This window comes from Ptiloglossa arizonensis, chromosome 13, assembly GCF_051014685.1.
Source record: "Ptiloglossa arizonensis isolate GNS036 chromosome 13, iyPtiAriz1_principal, whole genome shotgun sequence".
NCBI lineage: Eukaryota > Metazoa > Arthropoda > Insecta > Hymenoptera > Colletidae > Ptiloglossa > Ptiloglossa arizonensis.
The window spans coordinates 11,730,471-11,746,636 of record NC_135060.1 but is presented as its reverse complement, the minus strand read 5'-3'; the positions used below and the strand labels follow the sequence as shown (position 1 = coordinate 11,746,636).

Sequence of the window (16,166 nt, the reverse complement as noted above, 5' to 3'; positions counted from 1 at the left end):
GGATTATTTTTAAAAACAGACTCGTCGATCTAACCCACACGTTCGCGGGGTTTCAACGAAAGGATCGTAACGCGAAACTTTGGTTAATGCAAATTCATAAATCATCCAACACGTACAACGGCAAAACTAATTATGTGCAGCATAGAAAGATGTCGAGACAAACGGGGGAGTTAGTATTTCATTGTAGCCCCTCGGTTTACTGTGTGCTGCGAAAATTAACAGAGTTCGCGTCAAGTCGCTCATGGTTTGAGGCAGCAAACCGAAACTCGCTGAGTACAGAGCTTGAAACAAGGTTTTCCATTCTATACACGCTCGAGCGAAACCAAACTTCGACGAAATATTTTTCTCCTTCGCTGGCAACGTCGAACAGAATTTAATTACCGTACAATTATCCTCGAATCTTTATTTACTTTGATCGTAGAATTATCGTGCGCTTTGTTCGCAAGAATCGACGAAGATTAGATAAAAAACAAATTGAACAACAAGGCAACCGAATGAACTTCAATTCTTCCGTGTACCGTAGCTTCCAAATCGTGAAAACGTTCTTTCACGATTGTAATATTACCGATGGAAACTCGAATACGAGAGCAGAATGCAAAAGGTAATTTTCGAAAAACCGGCGCGTTGTTTAATGCCAAATTACAGTTCACCTTTATTGATTACCTGGCTGAAGCAAAAACACATCAGCACGCGTCATTAACGCACGAGCTCACCGTAATGTAATCAATATCCATTGACGCCGTAATAGAGAGTAAATTAAGAGGCTTACTGGAATTTTTGCTGCGCTCATCAGGGAAACGCGTCCAATGGATTGCAGTACGATGTTAAAACATTATCGACGTTATTTCACGCACGATACCGACACGTTTTCGCAATTAATTAATTTCTCTCTTTGCTTTCTACACAGACTTCTTAATAACACTTTTGTGTTCAAAATAATCCTTCGTGCGCAATTTAGATCTCTGCGAACAAAATACAGATTCAAATTTGTCGTTCGAATTTGTTTACGTACATTTTGTTCATTCATAGTTTCGTTTCAAGCCCCTCCGAGTATTGTATTACCGAGAAACGTTTAACATTTTTGCACGGAGCTCTATTCTATGTAAATTTACTAATTTCCATAAGTGTTTAATAATCTTTCGCAAGCCGATTAATATTAATATTTTTGACCCATTCTCTTTCAGATTCTCTTCAGAAAATACATAAATACATCAAAATCGAGCAAAGTATTTCAAATAAACGTAAAAGACGAAATTATAGGAACGTGACGAAACACTGACATTTTTTTCAAACACGCATACTCGAATGATAACGTTACAACGATACTACAAATACAAGATAATTTATGTAAATTATGAGAATGCAGTGATTAGTTTTCGTTTTTTTTTATTCCATTTTATCAACGTGTCGCTACCTGTACGAAATATTACACTTTTGCTATCGATTGTGTCTATTGGCAATCACTGGTGACTATTTCGATCATAAAAATTACTTCGAGACTGTGTAGCTTTCTTCTCAGCTTTATTTAAAAAATACTACTGCATCTTTTCCACCGATCTAACACTTTTTAAATGATCGATCGAAAGTGTACACGAACATTGCGCCGTTAAAAGAATAAATTGGTTTCGTAGGTTAAGAACATCAAATTTACATTGCTAATTCCGTAAGGTTTCAGGCGGTAGCAGCTCTTAAAACGAAAGGTAGCGGTTGGGCCACAATGAGGGCCAGCTTCGACAAGAAAAGGTGCCCTCATCATCAATTCAGATCCCCTATTCTCGTCCCCCGAAATGTTATTTGCTTTGAAATACGGTTTCGCGGAGAACTTTGATTTATTAAAAGTGGCACTTGGCCTTTTACGAATTTATCGAGAACGAATGGAATCGGACAGTTTAGAGCCGATAAGGGGCTTTTGATATCCTTTAATTATATTTATATCGATTCATTTTTAAGAATGAAATTGAAATAACCCCCGGTTGAAAACTGAAATTCAACTTCTAATTTTATTCGCATCAACTGCATCGTGGTATCGTAAATTTCAATATCGAATAATCCAAAATCGCGCAATATTGAAAATATGAATTTGTAAGCGATTGCGTTATCGATTTAATTCAAATTTAATATCCGACCGAACGATCTAAGATCATAAATTTTACTCCGTGTTAAAATTGACAAATTTTATCGCAGTCGAACGAAAAATAAACAAGCTCCGAAATTCGTGCAATAATAACAATATTGATAGTAATTTCCATTCGTATTGATTCTTCGCAATCTTCTTATCGAAAATAGAAAGTTATACGTATCGTGCGGATTTGCGATTTCGAGAATACTTTTTACAAGTTACACATTTATTCACTGTGTAATAACGCGTCAACAACGCTGTACGCTGCACTTTATCGACTGTAATCTTTCGTAGTTATAAATATTTTATAACTCTAGTGAGTTGAGTGCTTCGGTCGTCTTAGCGGACCTCTGAGAATTTTTATCAAGACGTCGTACTTGTTTCAGCAAAGACGCTTTAAAAGTTTTAAGGCTGTCGATGAATTTTATGCCATGAAGTTTCTCTTACGTGTGACACTGCCGTGCTTCCTCTTGTTAAATCTTTGATACTACCCTTTAATAGCGCTCGTATCGAACAAACGGAGAACATCTTTGCGTTTAACAACGTTTCGATACACTCGAACAACAGATGTTTTTGTAATTCTGGAAAATTATTCACGTAAAAGGATAGCGTTTGTCGCGATTCGTGCCGCAGAAATCAAATTTACTGCTTCGCAATTCAAAGTATAATCATTTAATAAAAATCTATTTTCTAGAATTAAATTAACACGAGAATATTTCGAATATCCCCGAAACTAAAATATTCGAATATGTCGTACACCGATCGAGTATCCGAACAACCGTAACAATCGAACGATGTAATTCTACAAACAATTCCAACCCTGGTACAAACCCGTACACACTTTCCTGCTCGAATAATAATATTCAAAGTTTCGCAGCGTTCGGAAATCTGTAAAATATTCAAACATTCCCGAGCCCGATTGAAATAAAACAAAACGGAAGATCGAATACAATTTTCGTCTAATCTCCCCTCGTAGAATTTTTGGGGTCGCATTCGCGTAAAATTTCTCTCCTATCTCGAATCACGTAACGTATCGACGCGAGCCCGATCGTTTCGTTCCGCGCCAACCCGTGGGTTCTGCGCCCGAAACGCCCCGAAAGACGTATAATACAGCTCATCTACTTTCCTCGTAACGTACGAATCCATCGGAAGTGTGTTTTTGCCGGAGTGGTTCCGTCACCCTCGTGTATTTTTACGAACAAATCCTTTGGACGATTCGGGCTGCTCGCTCGATCGTGAGACAAGCCGAACGAGTCGGTGACACCCACGACCGACGAGAGAGAAAAAGAATCTTCTTGCAGAATGGAACGAACAATGACAAAAAGTCGGGGAAATTTCCCCGCGAGGTCACCGATATCAAAATCGGGATTATCCGTGTCACCGAGTCGGCTTGCATCTTCCGACGCGTCTCTTTGCCCTTTTCCGCGCCCGCGCTTCCAACGCTCCGAAATTTCCGTTGAACACGGATACGCGTAATCCTGGGATCCAATATCCGATGTTTATTCCGTCAAACGAACCCCACCGACGAGAAGTATCAACGTTTTCAATTGTTCGAACGACTACCACCGCGGAGCATCTACCACCGACCTCGCCGTGCGTTTCATCGTCTTATTTGTTTCGACGGTGGCAACGCCATTAATAAAATGGACGATTCGCCGAGAGGATTGATACGCTTACCGGCCAGAGACGGGATACGGTCTCTTGTTCGTTGTTTTCGATATACTTGATACCGTGAATCACGCGAAATGCTTCTTGGTTCGGTTCGTGGGGCGAGGGTGAGGGACAGGGTAGATACATCCGATCGATTCGCAATAAAGGGGGTTTGATATCCGTCGATGTGCTCGATAGGCGAAATGAAATGCAATGGAAATTTTCATTCGCGGGCGCACCTCTCAGAGCGAAAAAATAAACGATTGGAAAGTAACGCGCTAGGGCCACCGGTTGTCCACACTTCCGTTATTCTAATTTTCCGGTAATGGAACAGAGACTGGACCTTGAAAAACGGTAATTAAATTCGTGGTAATTTACATTGATCGATGCGCGCGTAACAATGGAAGAATAAACGGTTGGAAAGTAACGCGCTAGAGTCACCGGTTGTCTGTGTTTCCGTTATCCTAATTTTTCGGTTATGGAACAGAGACTGGACCTTGAAAAATGGTAATTAAATTCGTGGTAATTTACATTGATCGATGCGCGCGTAACAATGGAGAAATAAACGGTTGGAAAGTAACGCGATAGAGTCACCGGTTGTCTGTGTTTCCGTTATCCTAATTTTTCGGTTATGGAACAGAGACTGGACCTTGAAAAACGGTAATTAAATTCGTGGTAATTTACATTGATCGACGTGCGCGTAACAATGGAAAAATAAACGGTTGGAAAGTAACGCGCTAGAGTCACCGGTTGTCTGTGTTTCCGTTATCCTAATTTTTCGGTTATGGAACAGAGACTGGACCTTGAAAAATGGTAATTAAATTCGTGGTAATTTACATTGATCGATGCGCGCGTAACAATGGAAGAATAAACGGTTGGAAAGTAACGCGCTAGAGTCACCGGTTGTCTGTGTTTCCGTTATCCTAATTTTTCGGTTATGGAACAGAGACTGGACCTTGAAAAATGGTAATTAAATTCGTGGTAATTTACATTGATCGATGCGCGCGTAACAATGGAGAAATAAACGGTTGGAAAGTAACGCGATAGAGTCACCGGTTGTCTACGCTTCTGTTATCCTAATTTTCCGGTAATGGAACCGGGACGAGACCTTGAGAAGCATTTGTTTCTTCCACGGTGAGTGAACACCAATCCTGTCGAAAATTTAACTTCGGGTTAATTTACATCGATCGATGCGCGCGTAACAATGGAAACGTAAATTGACAACGATTCGAATGTTGGAAAAGGACGAGAAGATCGTAAAATTAACAAGAATATTTATTTGAAAGCTACGATTCCTGGGATCAATCGTATATTTGGTAAGAATATTCGAGAACGTTAACCGACTTTGATTGAAAGTGACTAATTCACTTTGATTTCGTGAAATTGGAAATTGTTCCGCGCAGAATGAAATCCTTAATCCTGCTTCGAAAATCTTTTGTCACCGATACGAAGCAAAGAAATACCGACGGTGAAAGGAAAATATACGTGCTTCGTTAAAACGAAAACATAGTGCTTCACGGTCATTAAAATTGAAATAAAAATGTTCGAATATCCTTCTGCTGCGGTAATTGGCATTCCCTTTGACTATTATTCATGAATTTTAATCAAATGCAGCTCGAAATAATTTTACAAAAGCACTGGCATATATACTTTGACACCGTACAATGAATCAATCAGATATTTCATCTCGATCCCGTTTTCATTGATGTTGCATTATCAAGTGATTATAAATGCATCGCTAAAATTAAGTATTTTTCGGGTCTGTTGATACAGAACCCTTACTTTGGAAGTTGCAAACGAAATTGAATTGTTACGAAGTAACTATATTATCACAATTGTATACTGTTCGCAATAATTAGAGAACTAAAGCGAAGAAAGAGAAACCAACGCAGAAACATTTGGAAACTTCATACGGCTGTGTAGATATTCGTGTTGCACTACCGCGTATACATGCACCAATGTGCATACGATTATATTTAGAATAAACGTGTCGATATTTGATAGTTCCTCCTATTTTTTCACTACACGAAGAACGAGCATAACAGTTGATCGTACATTGACCGTCGCTCTAAACAAATAATTTATACAGCGTCAATTTCCATGTGTTTTTATAACTTAAATAGACACTATATTCTCATCATTTTTCCTTATCAGTTTGTTCTCCTTCTCGGTTTACATTAATATTGTAACATTTCCACGGAATATTTCATTCGTATGCTATCGATAACAATTCGGTGTATCGATTAATCGAATACCGAACCTAATCACTTCCAACGTCGTATATTTTTGAACGGGTGTAAATACGAAATTTGTTACAAATAATACGAGAAAAAAAAACCTAATATTCACGACTCGCCGAGAAAAAAATAACGAAGGAATCCGTGCTTTCTCGAATCTCGACGGAATATCCAGGATTTCAATTTCTGTTATCTAAGAAAACACTAAAACCTGACCGAGCCACTCTCCTCTTCCACTTGGTCCCTTTTATCGTCTTATTTGCGATCAGCTACCCACTTCGGTTCGACAATCCCAGATGGGTTGCCTAACTGTTCGGTCTGATCTTGACTCCCTTACTCCACTTAAGAGTAACTTCTCCCGTGACTTGCGAAGTAGTAATGAGACGACGGATAACGAACATAGACGTTCGAGAGGTATCAAGCTGACATCGTTCCATTGACGTTCATAATGAGACGCTACGTCCTCGTCTCTTAAAAATCACTAACCGAATAAATATTGGATCGAATACAATCTACCCTCGATAATAATCTCATAATGGTCACATAATATAGATGCAAGTGTCATCCACACGCTCGTCCATATATCCGCTATTGTGATCTTCGTGTCGAATATTTTAAAAAGAATGTATTCGAAAGTTTTCCAAATTAAACCCTTGGAATAGTATCTAAAGAAGGTAGTATCTAAACGAGGTAGTATCTAAACAAGGTAGAAAACAACAACTGTATAAAATAGTCGCTAAAAAGGCTGAGAAATCTCAAATTGTTCTTGCGATTAAAGTGTATTACTCGAGGTATCCGAACCATTTAAAAGGATTTATATAAAAATAACTAAGAGTTTTATTTCAAATAAAATTACTGTTGTTCAGAACGATGAGAACTCTGATCGAAAGTAATCTTCTCGTTACGGGAACAAAAGATTTTTATTTCAATCGGCGAGAAGTCAAATGGATCGTACGCTATAATCTAATACAATTGATCCGATTTAAATATGAATCAGGACCGATTAAGTACGCGTTAGATTGGTTAAGTACGGTTAATTTGCATTACGTCTAAGTGAGTTACGGTTAAGGATACAAAATCGTGCAACGACGATGCGCACTATCAATAGTTACGAACAAATACGCGCTACAATGTACGCGCCTCGTGCGATTCGTTAAGTCGTTCGAATTATAAAATTTGCGCGTAAATGATACATATTTGCAGGCAGTACACCCGAATCGAATAAATCCAATTAAACGGCTCGCTGCGCCGAAACCTTTTATACAGTGCAATCGAAATAATTAGAGGAAATTTTGCGAGGAGGGCGTTCTATACGGCAGAAAATGTACGCGTGTGAATGTCAAATTATCGATCATTCGTGCATGTCTGTTTCTATAGATTTATTAGCACCAAATAAATATCACTTCGTATCGCTATTATTTAACCAACAAAATAGGTCGAAATTTGCCCGCGTCTCTCTTCCTGTTAGCGATGACTAATGTAATTCCCAAGGGAGAAAATATCGTTTTGTCTCGTTTCAACCGTTACTCGCTACATCGGTGATCGGTTAAATATACATTCCACTTTTTCTATCATTCTCGATTACTCTATACAAGTATACATTCAAAGAATGTAAAACGGAAGAAATATTGAAAAAAATAAAAATGTAAATACGTAACCGAATATCATTTGTATTAATACGCTTATATAAATTACAATATACGCTAGACATTAAACGCAGTTAATTTCAATTAGTCTCTGTCACGAATCTAAACATTGATATCAAAATATTTGAAAATTTAAAGACACTTTACGCATCGCAAATTCTTTTGCTCAGTTACAGCGATGAAACTCGCTCTATTCGAGCTCGATGTCACCGAATTCGGGTGTATTATTTAAACATAAATTGATTCCCGTTGATTCGCGGACGAACGATACGATAATCGAATCGCGTGAAAGTTTCCCGATTTTCGTGGAAGGAATCGGATGTAACGAGCTCCCGAGTTCGATTATTTGTAGAGGAGCCGCGGAATCGAGCGCAGAGCGATCAGATTTTCGAGCTGAGGCCAACTCGCTTCGATTAGATCCCGGGAAAATTCCTATCTAAACGATATTTTCTTCGGGAAGGGTTGGCGCGAGCAACGGTGCATGCCAAAACTGCATAAAATAGCTGTTCCCCGTATTTCGCAGCATCCAGAGGGCGATAAAATATTCTCCGGAGTACACTTTACACGGAATTTCATTCGTCCGAGAGCTCGTACGTATTACGCGCGTAATATACCAAAGGGAGTCGTTGTTGCATCTGACAGTCTGCTCGTGCGAGTACGCGAGCTTCGAGAAGGCCATTCAAATCTCCGAGGAATTTGTATTAGAACATCTTGTCAAGTTGATCGTAGCGCAATTTGTGACAATTCACCGAGTGTGAAGGTTTTACCTGCGATCGAGTACAGTACTCGCACCTTTATCGGTCGATAAGGTTACAGATAAGGTCGCAGTTTACATACTCGCGTTTGATGCATGCTTTTTCATAGATTCTGCTCTAAACGCAACGTTCAATGAATCTAGAGTTTCAACTTTGTCACTGGTTAGCGTTATGTAGTACGAGAGAATAGTACAACTCGACAAACGTAGAAAAGAGCCCAGTGGGAGTGGTCTGAGTGTAATGGTGTGAATGGTGGAGATGATACACGTAAGTATTGAGTGTCGTGTGACACTGTTTAAGAAAACGTAAGATCGTGGAAAGGTGACAAAGGTCTTCGTTGTATTATTAAGAAATGAGAATAAAAATGTCGAGGCACTGAACATTTTGAAACAGAAACGATAGACAGGGTAGGCTGGTTTTAAAGCAGATGGTAGAAAAATATCGCGTATTAATTTTTCTAATGTATTCATTTTATTCGCATTTAACGAAATGTTACGTACACATCGGAGTGAAGTCAATTTTTGTTGATTTTTCACGAGTTTGTCGTCAAACTTTCCTTTCGCGGCTAGCGTGTTGTCGAATATAAATTGTTCGAACAAGAACGACTCAACATCGCTAACGAATAACACAAATTAAAAGAAAAAGAAATACGTGGTTTTGAACATGGAATGACATGAAAATAAAATCGTCGAGGTACCGAACAGTCCACGAAGATACCTGATGGAAATAAAATCGAGATCGGGACTCTCTCATCGCGAAGATCTTTTTTAAATTATCGAGCCATACCTAAGAGACGTGTGCTCGGTTGTCACAATTTTGTTTCGAAATTGTTGACAATCATCGATGGAAAATGAAATAACAACAGAATATTTCGAATGTTTCGAAATTTGTTTTTCACTGTTGCACAATTTTCAAGTGCTACGTCATCGACAAGGAAACAGAAAGAAAAGTCTCGCCCAAAAGCTCGAAATATACATAAAGGTTTCAATGCGATATTGTTTTTGGGATGCACCCTCAAACACGAGCGCGTTGCATCGTCGCTCGTCAAAGACTGTTTTGTCATCGCTAACGATTCATTTTTGCTATTTCAACAACGACCGAACGCTGCTTGTTTCAGGAAACAGAACAAGGCCGTGTCCCTCCCAACGAGCACGATATTTATTTGTTTATTTTCACCATCGATCTCTTAACGAAGTTATTAAAATCAAGAACCGGGGGGCTCGAGTTTTTTCCCAATGCTTATTTAACTTTGGATTTCCGTTTTAACGATGAAATTCTGAATTACATAAACTCGATGTTCAGTGAAAGCTTTGCACACATTTCGAACCGCTTCATAAAATTCTGAAGTGGTGCCGGATCAAATGTTTGCTATGCGATTACATTTTGATGAGAGCGTCCAACATAAACGTTCGTACGTTATCCTTTTTAATTTCCTTTTGTACTTGAAAAAAGATTATAAAAAATGCATTCCAAACACAACGAAATGTCACTGCGTTTTAGTTTTCTTCGTTATCGTTCTTTGTACTATGTAAATTTCATAAATCCGTGTTTCGCGCGTGCAAGGGTTCGCCGCCGATAACTATTCGTTAATAGTAATTACTTTTGTACGATCGAACGAAAAACGACACACAGATCAAACACGAGACCCTCTACTTTTTATCTTCCACTTGTAACGTTATTCCACTTTCTGAGACATCTTCTATAAATGGACACAAAAATTAACAGAGACGAATAGGTTTACGATACATCCTAACGGAAAGATTTCGATTAATTTTTTCTTCGTTGGAGAATATAGAGAAAAAGTTTACTTAAATATTGTAAAATGTTATCATACACCGCCAAACTTCTGCCAATTGATTCAACGCGTTTGGTTATTAAAATGATCTTCGCCTCCATCGCAATCGGTTCGAATTTGCAAGTGAGTAAAATACACAGTGATTCTATCGAACGAGTAAACTTCACCCGTATACCGTACATATTACTTCCGGTATTCTAACCGAGTCCCTTTCACGTGAAATGAAGAAATTCAAAATAAGTATACAACGTCGGATAAAAAATATTCGGAAGAACTTTTACACGGAAGAACGAAGATCCGATAAAAATCACAAAAGGTCGAACCATTTTCTCAATTTTAAATGTATAGATACGTAAAAATTATTTCGGATTAGACGACAATAAACACAATAACAAAATAATACATCTATAAAGAAAAGTTCAAAGTTTAAGCACCTAAAGGAATTGAAGCGATAAAATAACTCGGAAAATTTAACTGGTGAATGATAAATATGTGGAACATCCAAATGAAGACATCACGAATTGGATCGACAATGATTTATTTAAATTACAACAGTCGACTCAACAGTCACGATTTTCCACGACGATGCACGTCGTTCCAATAAATAACCGAAATGGAATTTTGAAGTTTATTCGCCCTCGAAGAAAAACGAAAGCGGGTATAATCTTCCTTTCCAGATCTTTACCGATGCTACTCGATTCGTATAGAGATATCTCTAGAACTGAAAAGAGATTAGCTGACTCGGAGAGATTAACTTTAACTACTCAAGAAACGTTGTAAGTTCAGAACTAGGGGTGAAGGAATCGATGACTCGGGTGTAACAGCTATAGAATGTTTCGAAGCGATCGCTATATTTGTAATTAACGTTAATTAGTCGAAAACGGATCGACGCCGAGTCAGAATAATCGCCCAATAAATGCAGAAAAAATTACATCAAAACACGTTTTCTGAATGGCTTAAAATATTATCGAATCGTATTATTTAAATACGTGCCGATTACAACACCGATGGACCGTATTTGACGATAATTATTCAACATTCTTACAACAATTGACACGTTAAATATTGCGTGGGTCATCGGTGACGACACTCGCCGGAGACTAAATGTTCATTAGATGCTTTCAAGAATATTTTTCGCTCCCGTGTGCAAAATAATACGGGTGAAAAAAAAACAAGATAAGAATACGAACAATGTCAGTTAATTTCCTAAAATTGTATACCGGGATAGAATTGATCGATCTCGTTTTGAAATTTTATCGAAAATTCCAAGTACCGTGCACCACTCGATGTGTTAACGGTAAAATTTATTTTGAAAAACTAGAAACAATGTCAAAACGTGGTTAAAGTATCGAATTGCGATCATTAAATGCACGATGGTGTCAATACCAATGGTAATTATTGTTCATAATTCTTACGATAATTAACAAACATTTGATGAAACAATGATCTCGAAATGTTTTAAAACATTGTCGAATTGCAATAATTATGTACGTATATGCGACTGTAATACCGATGGCTCACATTTGACGATAATTAATCGAAATTCTTACAACGATTAACCAAATTTCATTTAAGAGACTACATACATACGTAGAAGCGATACCGAAACTAACCTGAAAATGTCTTAGGTTATTACCGAATCGAAATAATGAAATGCGCATTGATGGCAATATCCGTGGCCCAGTTTCGTGATAATTATTCGAAGCACTTCGACCTCGAGTCGTTAATTTGTTGGCCAATAATGCAGATGGAAAATCTACCAAAGTTTGGTACCCGCTAAGTGGCATTCTGTTACTCGGTTTACATTCAACAAACGACAAGAATTCGTGCAGCTTCGTTGCTTTCAAAAGCAGAATTACCCGACCCTCGAAAGAGAATGTTCAAGTGACAAAATACGGATTAATGGCACGAAACGTTGTTTATATTGTTACGTTTCCGCTTCCCAATTAACAATTTCATTGTCGATTTACGATTCTAACCTTTTACCTTCGTTTCAGCTGTAATTGAATACAATTTTCGAGCACAAAACCGGAGAACATCAAAGGAATCGAAGACAAAAACACGGAGAAAATAGATAAACGAAATTCAAATTTGTTAAAAATTAATGAAACGATTAATCGATGTTTATTATTACCGTGGACTACAATTAATAATTTTCACATTGTGGTTTTTATTTCGTTTCGAGAAAAGAATTCTAAAGTGACAACAATCGGATACAAAGGTAAAGAAAAACATTTACCCGAAACAATTGAAATATTTACACGATAAACGATTTACACACCTAAAACAAATTAGAACCATACCTTTGAGCAATGCTAGCGATTCAAACCCGTACAATCGTTCCGCAAAGAAAGGTAAAAAATAACCTCCTTTGTACGTGAAAATTTGTAGATTCTTTCATAAATGGAGTTTCACTCTATACAATTTCTTTCGACTAATTTATTGCAGTTATCAGGTTATGTTAAAATTTATCATAAAAACGACCGTCCTGTCAAACATCAAAGAGAACTACATATTTATTGCGAAACGTTCACGTTCATCTTGCTGTAAAACCAATCTCAACACAATCTTTAAAAACGAAAAACAATGTCAATCGCAAAATGATAATCCAAAGTAAAGCTCCAGTTTCCGAGAGCAACAGGCTCAAGTATCAATTGTCCCTTTCGTGCCTGATTGATTGCACCGTGAAGATTCTCAAACGACATTTCGTAACAACTAAATGCACTACTCGACTAGCTTTTCGTGCGAAACAAATATTTCCACTAACTGCCAATACATGTGTCACGTTGTACGAAATTCCTTCGTTTATTTCGTTAAAAATATTCTGGTACAATATTTCGAAACGATTACGTCTGAAACAAACTCCACGCTCGTCGATTCGATTTCCATAAATCGAATTTATCGCAAGTCTACGCCGAGTCACACAAAACGAAACGTGCATCACTGAACGATCTTTCGCCCTGTAATCGGCGGATGGCGCGATCTTTTAGTGACATCCTCTCGCAGCAATTAAAATTCGACGAATCTGATCCGTTTACTCACCGGACGGCAGGACAAGTCCGACGAAAAGCGATAGGACACAAAGGAGCCACGGGAAGCTTGCACTTTTCATAGTACACATGGCGCGCGGTGCACTCTTATCCGCCGTTTTCAAACACCCGTGCCGTATCGCGCGGCCACTCGCGTGGCTCTGAGAGTTCCTCGTTAGATTTCGAGTTTGAATCTCGGTCTTTCTCTGTCTTTCGCTCTTCCTCCCGCACGCAGCCTCCGAAAGCGGTCCAGCGCCTGCCCGCTGACAATATCATACTAGAACTCCGCCGCGTAGATGGCGCCACTTTCCAGATAGTTCGTAGACCCTCCGCGCGGCAAAATAGGAGATGGTTAACGACTAGTTTCGATTCTTTTTAGAAAAATCTATTAAACGGAGATCTGGACGACTGATTACTGAAAAGAAAATAGTATCTTGTTCTAATTCGTATAACAAAATATCTTTGTAATTATGCGTAGCTGAAAGCAAACACGATTTACAGGCATAATCAAATAACTTATTTCTTTTCATCTAATACTAGTCTATGAATTATAAAAACTATGTATATAAATAAAGAAAAATGTAAGCTGTGAATAAGTTATCTGCTTGTATCGATATACACAAATTAGTGGCGCCATCCCGTAGTGAAACGAGAATTATTCTTCTACAAACTTGGACGTTTTCCCGATAGGGGCGTAAATTTTAGATACAAAAATAGTTCGACAGACCCCCCACTAGATGGCCAATCCATAGAAATGCTGTTTAATTTGATAATCAATGGTTTAAATACTATGATTTTATTAATAAATATTATATAAATTACGTTAAAAGAATGCTCTAATTAAAAAATACTTTCATTCTGGATTTATACTATTTATTCACATAAATATACATTTCGCATAAGATAACAACAAGAGATTTTATTAATATTTTTGTGATACTATATGTGATACTAGTTCACAAATCAATGGTTAGAAGTTCAATTTGCTCGTCGTAATAGATTCGAATAAATACTAACAAAATTGTGGTCCTCTGAATTCTGCCGTCTCTACAGCATTCGAGTAACGAAGGATAGTCGAAGAATAGGATGGTCTGATAATACAGGGAATTGCTTAAATAGCTGTAACTTTGTCAAAAATCATCTCTTTTTAATGCGGTCTCGCTTATATTAAAAAGAAATGATTATACTTTTCGAAGCCGTGACCAATTAAGTACTAACGACATTTTTTTTTTTAGCATAACGTCCGTCTCGAGTTTTGACAATTTTTACAATTTGACAACTCCTTTAACGTATAATTTAAAATCACATAGAAGGAATGGAAGCAAAGTAGGAGAAGAAAAAAGCTCCTTGTGTTACACGTAACGAATTTATTGAAATGCATCAAAGTTACATGCATATTTTTATGCTTCACAAAATATTCAGATTTTCGTGCGCGTTACAACAATTTTATACGTTATAATATTCCATTTATTCTTATATACTAACCAACTAATCTAAATTCGCAGCCAATTAGCTCGGTACTACCCGCGACGATGAATTATCGTTCGTCGCGAGTAATACCGGTTACCAGGTCTCACCACGTGGAGGTTGCTGCGATCGGAGACCCGGAGAGAGATAGATGGAATCAAAGTTCCATCGATCTCTCTCGATGCGCAATACAAACGAAATTACTAAACCAGGAAGATGAAAGGAATCAAAGTTCCATGGATCTCCTCGTTTAATTCTACCAAGCAATTACATTGTCGAACAAAATGAGGCAAACTTGGAAAAGACGCGATGCAAACCGTAGAGTTGGTCCTACTAGGTTGGTCCCATTTCCCCTCAATGGACCCGATTCGGGAGGGGAGGCAACTTCCACAGAAACAGAGATAAAATACCTCCCTCTGTGTTCGCAACATCTTCTGGAAGCAGACACACCAGAAGAGACAGCGATTGTTATTAATGTTTACGCATGTTCCGAACATCGATGTTACAATATGCATCTTATTCGTGAATTGTAAATGATTAATTTGCCTACAGAAATAATTTTAATCGAGATTCGAAATAAAAAATTGTTTCTGACATGTTTCTTAAATAAGTAAAGTTTTAAAACACGGAAAGTAATAATCGTTTATTAAATAAATTCATTTAATTCTTATAATATATACGATTCGTATTCTTATAATCATATAATTTACAGGTCATGAATGAGTTTTACATTTTTACTACCTTTACCGACTTTGATGGTTCAGCTGCATACAGTTGGCAGGATTTCCATTCTTAAACAAAGAGGTCACCCCAAAACGACTAATATTTTACGAGGTCGGTATTTCAGATCGTGTGATACCAACTCCCGTAAGGTAATATACATTCCGAAATATTCTATAAAATGATTCATTAACTATTGCTATCTTAAATGTCTTTGAAATTATTAGCCTTTCTACGAGATTTAGCGTTTAGGTTCCACAGTTTGAAAGATATTTTAATGGCAGCAATTACTAAACCACCCTTTTTCTTAATCTTTTTTTCGATACTATATTTTTCAATGCTTTCAAACAATTATAATTACGTTTTTGCACTTTTTCCAATAAGTTATTACCACTGGTTTTACGTGGAAAAATATTTTAATAATCGTCATATGACAGTGTACTTTAACACTCGGACGATGACACCCACAGAATGCTTATGTCCAACTTGAACAAAACGATAAATCAATGCGTGCAAAAAGAAAAAATTTTCTTGAAAATTTAGGTGAAGAGCTAATCTCAGAAAACATTGATAAGAGTTACAAAGATAAGAGAACTATAATAAATATAGAGTTAAGTGTAATAATTGTCAAAATCTAATTGTCAAAAATACTACATCAAAGCGTATTATCAACAGTGATATGTAAATGATAGTACGCATTTACTTTGCCGATCCATGGTTTATCAGTGTCCCTTTCTTAATTTCGAAA

General features: G+C 37.5%; 1 protein-coding gene across 1 annotated transcript in view; it reads right to left on the bottom strand.

Annotated features, from left to right (window-relative positions):
• Positions 1-13,438, bottom strand: part of LOC143153765 (uncharacterized) — a 173,531-nt gene extending 160,093 nt beyond the window's left edge. The window contains exon 1 of the mRNA XM_076325284.1: positions 13,245-13,438. Within this exon, the coding sequence (XP_076181399.1) occupies positions 13,245-13,323 (79 nt within the window). The 5' untranslated portion in view covers positions 13,324-13,438. The remainder of the gene's footprint in view (positions 1-13,244) is intronic.
• Positions 13,439-16,166: the final 2,728 nt, after the last annotated feature.